Source organism: Muntiacus reevesi, chromosome 6 (assembly GCF_963930625.1).
Source record: "Muntiacus reevesi chromosome 6, mMunRee1.1, whole genome shotgun sequence".
Taxonomy (NCBI): domain Eukaryota; kingdom Metazoa; phylum Chordata; class Mammalia; order Artiodactyla; family Cervidae; genus Muntiacus; species Muntiacus reevesi.
Genome location: NC_089254.1, coordinates 4,932,001 through 4,947,258, shown reverse-complemented (window position 1 = coordinate 4,947,258; position 15,258 = coordinate 4,932,001). Strand labels below are relative to the sequence as shown.

Here is a 15,258-nt window from a genome sequence, read left to right as displayed (position 1 = left end):
TTGCCCAGTCGTGTCCGACTCTTTGTGACCCCATGGACTGAAGCACAGCAGGCCTCCCTGTCCATCACCAACTCTCGGAGCCTGCTCAAACTCATGTCCATTAAGTTGGTGATGACATCCACCCATCTCATCCTCTCCTCCTGCCTTCAATCTTCCCAGCATTAGGGTCTTTTCAAATGAGTCAGTTCTTCGTATCAGGTGGCCCAAGTACTGGAGTTTCGGCTTCAGCATCAGTCCTTCCAATGAATAGTCAGGACTGATTTCCTTTAGGATTGACTGGTTTCCCAGGCCAAATAAATACATTTTTCCCAGGTCAAATAAATAAATAGATATTAAAAAAAAAAAAAAAAACAGGTCACAGAGGTTTCTTTCAGTACAGACAGTCCCCGACTTAATGTACTTCCACTTACTGGTTTTTGACTTCACCGTGGTGAGAAAGTGATGAGCGTTCAGGGGAACCTGCCCTGCGAGTTCTGAGCTTGGACCTTCCCCAGGTTAGTGACACGCTGTTTAGCTCTCACTTGTGACGAGGGTGGTGAGCCTCAGCGCCCAGGCAGCCCCTACAGTTACAAGGGGAAACCGTCGATACGCTTACAACCACCTGGACCGAGACAACCGTTCTGCCACTCACTTCTAAGCATTCAATAAATTAGGTGACACAGTTAACACTTCATTATGAAGTTGGTTTGTGTTAGACTTCGTCCAACTGCAATGCAACTCTTCTGAAAACCTTTATGGTGGATGAGGCTCAGCTCTGGTGAGTTAGGTACATTACAGGCATTTCTGACAGTGATACTGTCAACTTGCTATCAGTTTACAGGGATATGTAAGTTGAGAAAGATCAGTCCTGGTTTATATATAATAATAAGTGCATGGTTGTTATTGTCTGTTTCTCATTACATGAGTGGTGAACTTGGGTAATCTTTTTGTTTCCAGTAAGATGATCATTTTCTTTTCCTTTAATCTTTTTAAACGTTAAATGTGTTCAGTCTAATGATGGAAAGCATCCTTACATTATTATGATAAACCCAACCTGGTCAAAACATTTGTTTCTGTTTTATTTAAGATAAACTGCTAAACTCAATTCATCAATGGCATGCAGACTTTCTGGTTGTTTGTTAATATGCGAAATAGGTCTGTACTTGAATTTCTTGGACTGTCTCTTGCAAAGTTACAGAACATTATAAAATGGGCAGAAAAGCATGTACCGTCTCTCTTCAGCCACTGGCATAAATAAATATTTTCTTTAAAGGCTTTGAGACACTCAACTGCAGAACTCCCTGAGCATTTCTGAGGAGGTGGCAGTTCTTAAAGACTCCCTCTTTCAGGGTTCTTTCTTCAATAAAATTTTGTATTTCTCCAAGAGTCAACTATGTTTCTTCTCTTTCAACTCTCTTCACTATTTTCTCAGGATTCTCCATCTAAAACGTCTGAGTGCTGTCTACTCACAGAGCTGTATTTTTCATCAGGTCAATAATGTTGAATTCACATGGCACAGAAGAAAAAAGCTTGGTTTTCAAAGGTAATCTCTAAGCTATTTCTTCTTTCATATGTAACCAGTTCTGTTGTCTTTTTAAAGACTTTTCTCTAAAGCAGTTTCAGGTTTACAACAAAATTAAGAGGGTTACAGGGATTTCCCATTTATCTCTGACCCCCATACATGCATAGCCACCCCTCCATGATTCCCATCTCTCACAAGAATGGTACCTTTTTTACCAAGGATAAACCAACACTGATACATCATAATCATACCAAGTCTAGAGCAGACCTTAGGGTTCACTCTTGGTGAATTTTGGTGCACTCTATGGCTTTATATAAATGTGTCCACGGTGATGTGTTGTGTTTAGTCATTCAGTCACGTCTGAGTCTTTGCAACTCCATGGACTGCAGCCCAGCAGGCACCTCTGTCCATGGACTTCTCCAGGCAAGAACACTGGAATGGGTTGCCATGCTCTCCTCTAGGGGATCTTCCCAAGCCAGGGATCGAACTCAGGTCTCCTGCATTGAAGGCAGATTCTTTACTGTCTGAGCTACCAGGGACACTCAAGAACACTGGGGTAGGTAGCCTATCTCTTCTCCAGGGATCTTCCTGCCCTAGGAATTGAACCGGGGTCTCTTGCACTGCATACAGATTCTTTATCAGCTGAGCTACCAGGGAAGTGATGATGTCCAGCGTTATATCACACAGAGTATTTTCACTGCTCTAAAAATCCTCTCTGTTCTGCCTATTCATCTTTCCTCACAGTTGCCTTTGCCACCACTGATTTTTTTTTTTCTTTTAAACCATCTCCATAGTCGGATTTGCACTGCATGTAGCCTTTTTCAGACTGTTTCTTTTACTTAATAATATGCAGTTAAGATTTCTGCATCTTTTCATGGCTCTGTAGCTCATTTCTCTTCAGCCCTGAATAATATTGCATTGTTTGGGTGTGCCATGGTTTATTTTTCCATTCACCTACTGGGGGACTTCTTGGTTGCTTTCAAGTTATGGCAGTTATGAATAGAACTGCTACAAATATCTGTGTGCAAATTTTCATGTGGATAAAAATTTTCAACTCCTTTGAGCAAATACCAGGGAACATGACAGGCTGTCTCATATGGTAGGAGGATGGTTCATTTGCAAGAAACTTTCAAACCATGCTCCAAAGTGGCCACACCATTCTGCATTCCCACCAGCAACGATGAGAGGTCCTGTTGCTCTGTATTCTCTCCAGCATTTGGTGTTGCAATTTTGTTTGTATATCTTTGCAATATATTAATTGTCCATTTCCTGCATAATTTCACATTTACTGGCATAAAATCATTCATGGTTTTCTTATTTAACTTCTTAAATCTCTGATCTGCTCTTCACATGATTCTCCTGTACGTCCTTCTTCTCCCTGGGTAATTTTGGTAGATTTTAGGAAACACTGACTTTGGTTCTGGTACTGTCTATTGATATTTTCTTCATCATTTCAGTAATTCCTGATCTTAACTTTTGTAGTGACTTCCTTCTCTACATTCCTTAGAGCTATTCAGCTTTCATTCTTCTAATTTCAATTTTTCCTCCTTTCAAAGATCAGAAATTTAGTTTTAAACCCCATTTTGGCAGCACTATATAACTTTTCAATCTATAATAGATGTCCTTTTCATTCAGTTCTAAGCAACTGATGTTTTCAGTGATTTGCCCTTTATCCACATATTGTAGTTATGTGTACACAAATATTTTGTTTTGAACGTTTTCTCTTGACTTCAGATTTAATCATGCTGGGTTAAAGACCATGGCATGCATGAAATGGATTGCTTAAAATTTAGTTCAGCTTCCCATATATGGTCAACCTTTTACAGTTATACAGATTTTAGAGAAGAATCAGTTTGTCTCTTAGGTGCAGGGTTCTACATGTTTCTACTAATTTGAACCTGTCAATACTGTTAGAGGTATTCCTGGAATTACACCTCATATTTCATACCTTGTTTGACATCCTTTTTAGTTCATATCTTGTTTTTATTCCTTTTTTGCTTGATGTTGCTTGTTTTTTTAATAAAATATAGATTCCCTTATATTTTTTTCCTGCTAGGTCAGAAACTAGATTACACACATCTTCTTAATTATAATCAACACTTTAGTTGCACATAATATTGAGAAACCTAGACAACATATTAAGCAGAGCCATCACTTTGTCAACCAAGGTCCATACAGTCAAAGCTATGTTTTTTCCAGTAGTCATGTATGGATGTGCGCGTCAGACCATAAAGAAGGCTGAGCACTGAAGAATTGATGCTTTCAAGCTGTGGTGCTAGAGAAGACTCATGAGAGTCCCTTGGACAGCAAGGAGGTCAAGTCAGTCAATCCTAAAGGAAATCAACCCTGAACATTCATTGGAGGGACCGATGTTGAAGCTGAAACTCCAATACTTTGGCCACCTGATGTGAAGAGCTGATCACTGGAAAAGGCCCTGATGCTGGGAAAGATTGGGGGCAGGAGAGAAGGGGATGACAGAGGATGAGATGGTTGGATGGCATCACCAACTCAATGGATGTGAGTTTGAGCAAAATTCAAGGAGACGGTGAAGGACAGAGGAGCCTGGTCTGCTACATTCCATGGGGTCACAAAGAGTCAGACATGACTTAGCGGCTGAACAACAACAACAGTATTTTGAAACACATAACTATCTTTTTTTCTCATGTAGTCTCAACAACTTTACATTCTTCTTATCCTAACTAAAGTCTTATTAATGATTTGACCACACGTTTAAACACACAATCCCGTTGGCTAAATACCCAAAGTTTTAGCTTTATTTTGTTCGAACAATCCACATGGAATCCAACTTAAGGCACAGAATCCCTGTCTCAGCTTGTTACTGTTCTCATGCTCTGGGCCTTCCTCACCACTCATATTTCTTCTTCTGGAAGTACAACTTTTATTCACTTTTTAAGTGAGGATTACCAGTAGCAAACTGCCTCAATCTTCATCTGAAAGCTCTGTTTTGCTTTCACGAGATGGTGGTATAAAATTTTAGATGGACAGATCACTTTCCTTCAACAGTTTGACAAATTCCAGTATTGTTCTCTGGCTCCTACTGGGCCCACGTCACCCATCCATCCATCGGCCGTTCCCAGCTGGGAAATCTGTTGCTTCCCTTCAGATTTTGTCTTCCGTTTTCTGGAATAATGCAAAACGCTCTTGGATGTGGATGAATCTCCATTTTTCCTCTTAGTCTTCTGAGTGCAGCTGGGGTTCTGCCTTCTCAGTTCTAGCCCCTTCTCCACAAGCATCTCTTCAAACCCCACTCCTTCCACTCTCCTGTCCCTATGGGTGTCAGTGACTGTGTCCAGTGCTGGAGGGAGGTGACTCCAGCTCACTCATTCTCTTTAGACCAAATCCAGCAATTTGGAAATGGCAATGGCTATTCATCTCATTTCCCAAACTTCTCAGGGGCTCTCTCTCACACCCCCATCTTCTTGTTTCATTTCTTCCCATCGTATTTCATAGTATCTTGTCTTCCTTGGGGGATGTTATTCTTGTATTCATCTCCAGGGTGTTACAGACACACTTACTTGCGTGTGTGAAGTGGCAATCTCACCATCCCAGGAGCTGCAGTGCCTACTAGTAGACAGCTACCCATGCTGGGAATGCTGGCTTGCAGGGCATCTAGGCTGCACTGGGCTTGTGTGTTCCCCACCCATCCTCCTGTGTGCATAGGGTTGGGGGTGCTCAGGGGTGCTCCTTAGGGGAGTCTAGGGTGCTGTGGGTCTCTGTCCAGCACCATTTTCCAGGATGTCTCAAGAGCAGGCTGGGGGTACCCTGCCCTCGCTTCCAATGAGTTGTATAAGTTTGGTCCCTACTATTCCCTGGGACCTGAATTGCCCACCATCACTGGTGCCTATGGAGCCTGCAGTCCGTTGGGCGTGATGTCAGCATCACTCACTGCTCTGCAGACAGCTCTATCTTGTGTGAGCCAGGCAGTCTCCTTTTGGCTTTCCTGTTTTGTGGGCTGTGTCTGCAGAATGACTGAGGATGGGAGGGAAAGGTGGTCAATGTCAAGATGGGCCTGACCTCTCTGAGTTCTGAAGCTGAGTTCACCATGGAGTCACGTCTGCTCACTTCCCCATGCCTGGCTGCAGTTACTGAGTCAGGGCAGATCCCAGCTCACTCACTCACTGTTAGCAGTGAAACAGAATAAATTAAAATTTCCCTAAGTTCCAAAGCCAACATGATCAAATTGGTACTCCTACCCTTGCGTCACCTAGTGTAATGGTTTTCTGAAAGGGGACCCTACAATTATGCTTGATACAGGAATCCTGACTGCTTTTACCAGTCTTCTAATACTTGAGAAAACATCCTTTTAACTTCATGGTCACCTCCCAGACTTTATTATTGCTAAATTTCATTCTCTTTCTCCTTAGGTAATTAAAAAAATCTAAATATCTACTCCCTACCAGCTCTAAACCCTACAATTTCTGTTACTTAAATTCTCCAACAGGGACCTCCCTGGCAATGCAGGGGATACACTGGATCCAGGTTCAATTCCTGGTCCTGGAAGATACCACCTGCCATGGAGCAAGTAAGCTTGTGCGCCTCAGCTACTGAATCCCACAGTCCAGGGCCCGCGAGCCACAGCTACAGACACCTGCACACCTAGAGCCCGTGCGCTGCAACAAGAGCAGCCACCCCAACAGGAAGCCCACACACTGGGACTAGGGAGGAGTCCCTGCTCACTGCAACCAGAGAAAGTCCATGTGCAGCAATGCAGATCCAGCACAGCCACAAAACAAAGCGCTCTAATAATCTAAAGTGCCAGCCTGTCCCATCTCATGATCAGGCCCATTCTCTTCCTAAATCCTGAACTGCATCAACACTTGGGCTTATGAGACATAATTTACAAAGTCCTTGTATCTCTTTAAGACATTCCCACATTCCCCACGGTGAGTCCATCAGAAATTAACCAGAAGGAACAGAAGGCATCTCTACCCTAGCTGGGTAAACAGCCACCAAGTACATACAATCAAGACTATCAGATTGGTCAAAAAAATTCATTCAGGAGGGGGAAAATTCATTTGGTCTTAAATAAAGGACACATTTTTCATTTTCACTGAGAACCACACTGAACAATGAATTCAATAACCGAAAGAACTTTTTGGCCATCACAATAGTTTCACTGCCAATAAAAATGCCAAAAACTAAGAGGATCTCCCCATGGAGGAGCCCTGAATATGCCTTTAGGGTTATCCTTAAGTTGAATCCTGGGAAAACTCACATGAAATAGATTTTGAAGTTTCAATCACTGGAGTAGGCTCATTGAAAGAAAACTCTATGAAGATATAACCAAGTATCTCTCTTTTACAGAATGTGTTTTCCATAAAGGGGTAAAGTCAAGCTGAGGCCAGCATCTTCTTACATCAGTGCCAGGAGTGGATTCTTAAGACTAGGATGCCAAGCACTGCAGCACAATATAATGGGAACCACAGCCTGAGTCAGGGGAGCGCTCGGTTCCGTCCTCACCTTGGTGCCCCGCTAGCCGGTCGGGCGGCGCTGGGAAGCCGGGTCCTGCCAGGTCCCCAGGACGGTGAGGCGGTGTCTGCTCCACCTGACCCTGCAGAGATGGGCATGGAAAGGCTCCGGTCAGAAGCAGCACTTCACACCCGTCACACCCGCCACCTCACTTCACACCCGTCACACCCGCCACCTCACTTCACACCCGTCACACTGCCACCTCACTTCACACCCATCAGTCACCACCACACATCACACCCGTCACACCCATCACCTCACTTCACACCTGTCACACCCGCCACCTCACTTCACACCTGTCACACTGCCACCTTACTTCACACCCGTCACAGCCACCACCACACATCACACCCGTCACACCCGCCACCTCACTTCAGACCCATCACACTGCCACCATACTTCACACCCGTCACCCCATTTCACACCTGTAACCTCACTTCACACCTGTCACATCACCTCACACCCGTCACACCTAACACCTCACCTCACACCCGTCACACCCAGCACCTCACTTCACACCCGTCACACCGCCACCTCACACCTGTCACACCTGCCACCGCACTTCACACCCGCCACCTCACTTCACATCCATCACATCACCTCACACCCGTCACACCTAACACCTCACCTCATACCCGTCACACCCAGCACCTCACTTCACATCCGTCACACCGCCACCTCACACCTGTCACACCTGCCACCGTCACACCTGCCACTGCACTTCACACCTGTCACAACCGCCACCTCACTTCACACCCATCACATCACCTCACACCAGTCACACCCACCACCTCACCTCACACCCGTCACACCCAGAATCTCACTTCACATCCATCACGCCCGCGACTGCACTTCACACCCGTCACACCCAGCACCTCACTTCACACCTGTCACACTCAGCACCTCACCTCACATCCGTCATGCTTCACCTCACCTCACACCCGTCACACCCGCCACCTCACTTCACACCCGTCATGCCTGTCACCTCACTTCACACCTGTCACAGCTGCCACCTCACTTCACATCTATCACAGTCACCTCACTTCACACCTGTCATGCCCACCACCTCACTTCACACCTGTTATGCCCACCACCCTCACTTCACACCTGTTATGCCCACCACCCTCACTTCACACCTGTCATGCCCGCCACCTCACTTCACACCTGTCATGCCCACCACCTCACTTCACACCTGTTATGCCCACCACCCTCACTTCACACCTGTCATGCCCACCACCTCACTTCACACCTGTCATGCCCGCCACCTCACTTCACACCTGTCATGCCCACCATCCTCACTTCACACCTGTCACAGCAGCCACCTCACTTCACATCTGTCACACCTGCCACCGCACTTCACACCCATCACACCTGCCGCCTCACTTCACACCTGTCACGTTCACCACCCCCAGCACTGCTTTTCGTCCCCCAGTTCTTCCTTCCTTCCAGCTTCTACTTTTTTTCACTTTAAATGACAGTTGTTTAAAACACACTGTAAAAGGAAAATTAACCACGAAAATGGACAGCCTGCTTGGCAAGGGAGTTGGAAGAAAAGTTACTCTTGTTTTCTGGCTTAAATTGCTTTCCCTGAATAGCAATTCAAAAAGAATTACTGTCAATGGCAGGATTTAAGCCATGAATACAGAGAATTAGCATTCTGTGGAGCACAGGATTTTCTGTAACAATTACTGGTGATCAAGCCCTAGGCGGTCTGTCACCTGGGATGCAAGCACCCAGTGACTGTTTCATAACTGGACCCTCCACAAAGCATCAGGAGCTCAGAGGCATTTTTTTTAAAAATGTTCTTATATTAAAGATTTATTCAGACTAAAATTTTTTCTTACATCAGCTTTAGTAAGTCATACTTTTATAGGAGTTTGCCTATTTTCATCTAAAATTTCAAATTTATTGTCATAACATCCTCTCATTTTATTATCTGAAGAGATATCACTATAGTTTCACAGTTAGTAGTTGTTGGTGGGATTTTTCTTGATTCATTTCATTGATTAGTGAGATAAACATTTTATTGATATTTTCAGAGGATAACTATCGAGCTTTTTTGACCCTCTCTATTGTCTTTCGTTTGTATTCAGCATTTTCTCTCTTTAAAAAAAAAAAAAATTTATCAGAGTATAGTTGATTTACAATGCTGTGTTAGTTTTAGGTGCACAGTAAAGTGATGCAGTATATAGATATTCATTCTTTTTCAAATTCTTTTCCCTTCAGGTTATTACAGAATACTGAGTAGAGTTCCCTGAGCTACACAGTAGGTGCTGGTTGGTGATTTATTTTATACATAATAGTGTAAATATTCAGTGGAACTTTCTAGACCTCAAGTAAGGATAAGAATTTTCAGTAAAAGTTAAAAACAGCAACTTAAAACCAAGCCCACACACCACTCCAGGAAAACCCCTTCATAGGATTATAATCAATCCAATGAAAGGCACAGTAAGATGTGGAAAATGGGCCTGTAAACTCTTTACATGCTGAAAAGGAAATATTAGCAGTGATTAACCTGGGGTGAAGAGATAGCAAATTTCTCTGGCAGATTAAAGAAACTTTGGGAATTATTATAATGCACGTTTTACCACTGTAATTAGGTTTTAGAACTGTGTCAGAAAGTATAAGACCTTCATGGAAAAATCTATTAATATTAATAAAAATTAACATGAACCCAAGTAGGTACCTTCAGCAACCTCACCCTTCCTGGTACTGCAAAGCTCTGCAGGTGGAAAGTCCCCCCGATCCAGGAGTGCCAGCGTCCTGTGGAGCGTACTCTGCCAGCTGGACACAGAAGGTGTAGCCACCCAGTACCACCCCATGACTAGAGGCAGCCCTGGGACTGGAGCCCAGGCAGCCGGGCTTCAGAGCCCACATGCTTTCCCTCCCAAGCTGCCCGAGAAACTCCAAAAAAGCACATTATTCTGACAGATGCTTTAGGGCCTGAATGCCCCCTAGTCAGTGGCTTCTGCACCCAGAGCCTTTGTCTGCCTGAGTGAGGGGATGGTGGTAAGTCCACTCTCTGTCCACAGGGTGGGTCTGGTCCACAGTCTGCTGGGGGCCACCGTGGGGAGCACTGCACAGACAGTCCAGGAGGGACAGAAGATGCTTGCTCCCTGGGAAGGCACAGCTGCCTTCACACCTCCCTCCAGAAAACCTGGGAAAACCAGACAAAGACCTCTGAAGAAGAGAGACTTTCACTGGCTTCTCTCTCTCTCTGTTCTCTCCCTTCGAAAGGAATAGCTAGCTCTCTTTTGGTTTTTATTTTTTTTATTTTTATTTTTTTTTATTTTTTTTTTTTAATATTATTTTATTAGTTGGAGGCCAATCACTTTACAACATTTCAGTGGGTTTTGTCATACATTGACATGAATCAGCCATATAGTTACATGTATTCCCCATCCCGATCCCCCCTCCCTCTTTTGGTTTTTAAAATCACAGATGTAATGCTTGCCTGTTAGGAAAATCTAGGCACTAAGGGACTTCCCAGGTGACTCAGTGGTAAAGAATCCACCTGTCAGTGCAGGAGACGCAAGAGACCTGGGTTCAATCCCTGGGTCAGGAAGAGCCCCTGGAGGAGGAAATGGCAACCCACCCCAGGATTCTTGCCTGGAGAATCCCAAGGACAGAGGAGCCTGGTGGGCAACAGTCCATGGGGTCGCATCCAGACATGACTGAGTGACTGAGTACACACAGATGTTAAAGAAAAGAGTAAAGATAAAAATTAAAATAAACCTCTTTCGCTCACCCATGGATGTTATCCAATCAGTTTTTGGTCTGTTCTTTCAGAGGAAAAAAAAAAATGCACACACAGAGTTTGTGCGGTAGCAATGTTTGAATTATTTATGGACAGTATCTATGTTATATTTCAATCACATGGGGGTTACAACTGAGCCTGATAAAGAACGGACTCACCATCATGACACCCACTGCTGTATTTTAATGTATCTTTTCAAAAATTTCCATGGCAACAAACATTCCCCAACAGCCCTTTCAAAATTTTAGCATACCACATTAAGTAGCCGTGTAACACGATTTCTTTCATTAATACCCAACTGGCGAATGTACAATTTGTTAAGAAACTTAAGATTTTGATTAGGAAAGAGGGGAGAAATTGGTTTCGAGGACATGGTGTCTGGGAGCCAAAGGGATGCTGCTAAGACCCTCCCTGAGGTGCTGAGGATAGAGCTAGATTGTCAAGGTTAGAGAACCAAGTGGTCCCCGGCCCCCAGATTCAGCAGTCTCCCCATCTACTTTCTACAACTCCACAGCCCAAGGTTCTCCATTCACTCAGCCTTTACCATCTGAGAGAAATACTTTTCCTTTTTTTCCAAATTTTAAAACCACTCATATAAGTATTTGAAGACACAAAGTAGAATTAAAAATTAGCCTAAATCCTATGGACACGAACATGAACAAACTCCGCGAGACAGTGAAGGACAGGGAAGCCTGGCGTGTTGCTGTTCTTGGGGTTGAAAAGAGTCAGACATGACTGATTGAACAGCACCCCCTGGCAGTGGGGTAAGGCAGCATTCTTCTGAATTTTGCACCTTTACTACACACAGCTGGACACTGCGCAAATCATAGGCTGGAAACAATTTTCTCGGAGAAGGCAATGGCACCCCACTCCAGTACTCTCGCCTGGATAATCCCATGGACGGAGGAGCCTGGTAGGCTGCAGTCCGTGGGGTCGCTAAGAGTCGGACACGACTGAGCGACTTCACTTTCACTCTTCACTTTCATGCATTGGAGAAGGAAATGGCAACCCCCTCCAGTGTTCTTGCCTGGAGAATCCCAGGGACGGGAGCCTGGTGGGCTGCCGTCTATGGGGTCGCACAGAGTCGGACACGACTGAAGTGACTTAGCAGCAGCAGCAGATAATTTTCTGTTCTGAAAAAATGTAAATTTTCCCCCAATTTGCATCACAAAAGGTTCTTTTTGAAAAAATTGGTAAGTATCATTTTTCCAGATTCTAAACTACTCTCGGAAACACTTTCAGGCACAAATTTCAGGTAATATAAATACAATCCAACAAACACCTTTGTGCATAAAACCTGCCCACATTTCCGATCATTCTCTTAGAATCTCCAAAGTAGAAGGAATAGGTCAAAAGTTCTGTGCTTTTTCTTTTGGAGTCTGGATACACACCGTCAAGCTCTGGTTCCCAGGCTACCCTCCACCAGAAGCAGAGCAGAGCCCCCTCCCCAGCCCCCAGGTAGCCAGCAGGTGGAAGGCAACAACTCTGGAACTTTTTCTTGCCAAGCCCAGAGGCAGGCAGTGGTTTTCACAAGATCTTAAATAATGCAGTTGAACATTTTTTCATACATGTATCAGCCCTTTGTCTTTCTCCTTCTGGATTACCCTTTGACGGGCCAGCTGGAGCAGTGCAAGTTCTCCCAGTCCAGCCCTCCGTGAAGGAGCCTCACCCCATCATCCAGTGAGGGTTTAGGGCCAGTGTCTGGACTTGCTGGGTCTGGTGGCAAATCTCTAAGATGGGCTGCACAACCCCTGTAGGACTCCGGGGAGGTCCCAGCCCACCAGAAACATCAGTCTGCTTCTTAATTCTTCCAGGGTAAGCTCTTTAAAATAATAAGAAATAAAGCTTGATCCCCTTTGTAGCAAGTAATTTTCCCACCTTGTTTGAAATTTACTCATATTTTTAATTCTCAGAGTTTAACTCAATGCAGTCAAGTTTCCTGAACTTTTGTTTTAGGCTTATTATTTTCAGCTTGCAAACTGCTTTCACTCATTATAAAGAAAAATGAATAACATCCTTTATGTGTTGTCCTGGTTTCTTCTCCAACCGGAAGCATTCCCTTTTATTTCTCTGCTATTTACATGGCAGGGCACAAAAAGATGAGGCCATCAACTGACCTAGTCCATGCAGGCCCATTTATCACCCAGTCTTCCCCTGTGTCTGGCCCGGAAGGTCACTCTCATCACACATTACAATCTACACAGACAAGGGTCCAGCGTCCTTTCAGAGACATGACCTGCCCCTCGCTGGGTAAGCGCCCAGGCTTCCACACTCTCAGCTGCCTGGCATGTTCTTTATGAGCATGTTCCCCCTTTTGCTGATTTTACATGAACCCCTCAGCTCTTTTCTTCTAAGTAAGTAGTACCAAAAATAAAAAAAATAAAAACAGAACTACCATGTGACCTAGCGATCCCACTCCTGGGCACATACCCAGAGAAAACTGTAATTCCAAAAGACACATGCACCCCAATATTCACTGCAGCACTATTTACAACAGCCAAGACACAGAAGCAACCTCGATGTCCATCGGCAGGCGACTGGATAAAGAAAACATGATGCATATATACAGTCAAATATTACTCAGCCATAAAAAGCAATGAAATTTTGCCCTTTACAGAGATGTAGATGGATCTAGAGGCTGTCATACAGAGTGAAGTAAGTCAGAAAGAGAAAATCAAATATTGTAAATTAACATACATATGTGGAAATCTAGAAAAATGGTACAAATGAGCCTATTTGCAAAGGTGAAATAGAAACACAGACATAGACAATAAAAATATGGCCATCAGGAGAGGAAAGGTGGGGGTAGTGGGAAGAACTGGGAGACCAGGACTGGCAACAGACACTTGCATGTATAAAACAGACAACTAATGAGAAGAGAGTGTACAGCACAGGGGACGCTACTCAGCGCTTGCAGTGAGCTCGACGGGAAGGAAACCCCAAAAGGGAGTGGGGACATGTGTACATGTAGCCGATTCATTTCCTTGCACAGCAGGAACACAACTCTGGAGAGTAGCTATGCCCCAATAAAAATTTTCTAAAATAATAAATAAATAAAAATGAAGTTAAAAAAAGTGTCATAGGAGAGAACAAATTTGACCCCATATAAGACCTCTTTGTTTTACTTTTGTATTCTACTGCTTTTGCCTCCAGTTAAGAATGTTGCTTATAATCTGAAATACACAGGATAGCTCATTCTCAAGGCTCAGACTTAAGGGAATAACACTCTTCCATTAATATAGAGGCAAAACATTTTAGGAGAATAGCATTTGTCTTGCTGGAGGTTTACAGGAACATCGTGACCTGACCTACGTGGACAGCTCCAAGAACAAAGCGGTCTGACACCAAAAACTCAGCAACAGTCAGCCACTGCCCTCCCTCATCTGGCCTTTAAAAACGCTTCGCTGAAACCCTTCCGGGAGTTCGGGGTTTTGAAAGACGCGAGCTACTCGTCTTGCATAGTCCTGCAATAAACCTTTCCTGCTCCCAACACTCTGATGTTCATCCAGCAGATGAACTTGCATTTGGTAACAAAAGTTTACTTAAACTATTAAAACTTCTTATCTGGAATATTTCCTCACATTTAAGTAATTGTTACCCATTACTAATATGAATGTTGGGGGTGGGCCATCCGATTACAATCAGACCACACCAGCATAGAGTATAGACCAGGAAGTTGAGCCTCACCACCCCACTCCAGGCATCCCTGTGCTGGGCGTGACCCACTGCGTACATAAGTGCCTGGGTGTTTCCTGTGGACGCGCCGGTCTGAGACCCAGTCCAGTCACGCTCTGACATGCTGCCCTCCTGAAAACACCCCATTTCAGTGACAAGCAGACCAGACCCCGCAGAGACCTTGCTCCTAAGACAAGTAACCTTCCAACTTAAGTTAAAGGCAAACTTGTCTAAATAGTGTGATCAGATTTAGCTACTAAAAATACAGGATGTTCAGTGAAACTTGAAATTCAGACAAACAACTAGCAGTTTTTTTTGGTGTAAATATGTCACAAATATTATATGGGGCTTATCCAAAAAAAAAAAAAAAAGTTTGTGGTTTATCTGAATTTAACTGGGCATGCTATACTTTATATGGCAACTTTATACCTAAAGTACCATTGGAAATCTGGCAGGTTTGCATGACAAATTACAACAGTAAGAACAGAATCTTGACAAATGCCTTGTTGTTCATATATAAAACTGCCAGATCGACAGCAGAAGTCAACATAGAGAAGCTTCAGGCAAGCATTCTGTTATCTTGCAAAGCCAAGAAAAATGTAACAGTATGGAAAAACGACAGTGTTTATAAACTAAAGGCAGAACACGAAGGCAGCCAGGAGAAGCGCATCACGGTGGTAAGGAACAGAAACTCCCCACATGGCTGGAAGGTCAGGTACAGAAGAGACAGAGTAATACTGATAGAGGCTAGGATGAGGGGACAGGCTTCTTAAGGGGTTGGCCTGGTCTCTTCCAGGGCTGGTTGAGCCATCTCGGGTTGGTGGGCCTCCCTATG

General features: G+C 44.2%; 1 protein-coding gene across 7 annotated transcripts in view; it reads right to left on the bottom strand.

Annotated features, from left to right (window-relative positions):
* GRB10 (growth factor receptor bound protein 10) overlaps nucleotides 1-15,258 on the bottom strand; it is a 216,560-nt gene that overhangs the window by 107,670 nt on the left and 93,632 nt on the right. For 4 of the 7 annotated variants that reach the window (XM_065939818.1, XM_065939817.1, XM_065939822.1 and 1 more), the window contains one exon: nucleotides 6,983-7,073. The exons of the other annotated variants lie outside the window; for them this stretch is intronic. In XM_065939818.1, the coding sequence (XP_065795890.1) occupies nucleotides 6,983-7,073 (91 nt within the window). The remainder of the gene's footprint in view (nucleotides 1-6,982; nucleotides 7,074-15,258) is intronic. 7 annotated transcript variants of the gene reach the window in all.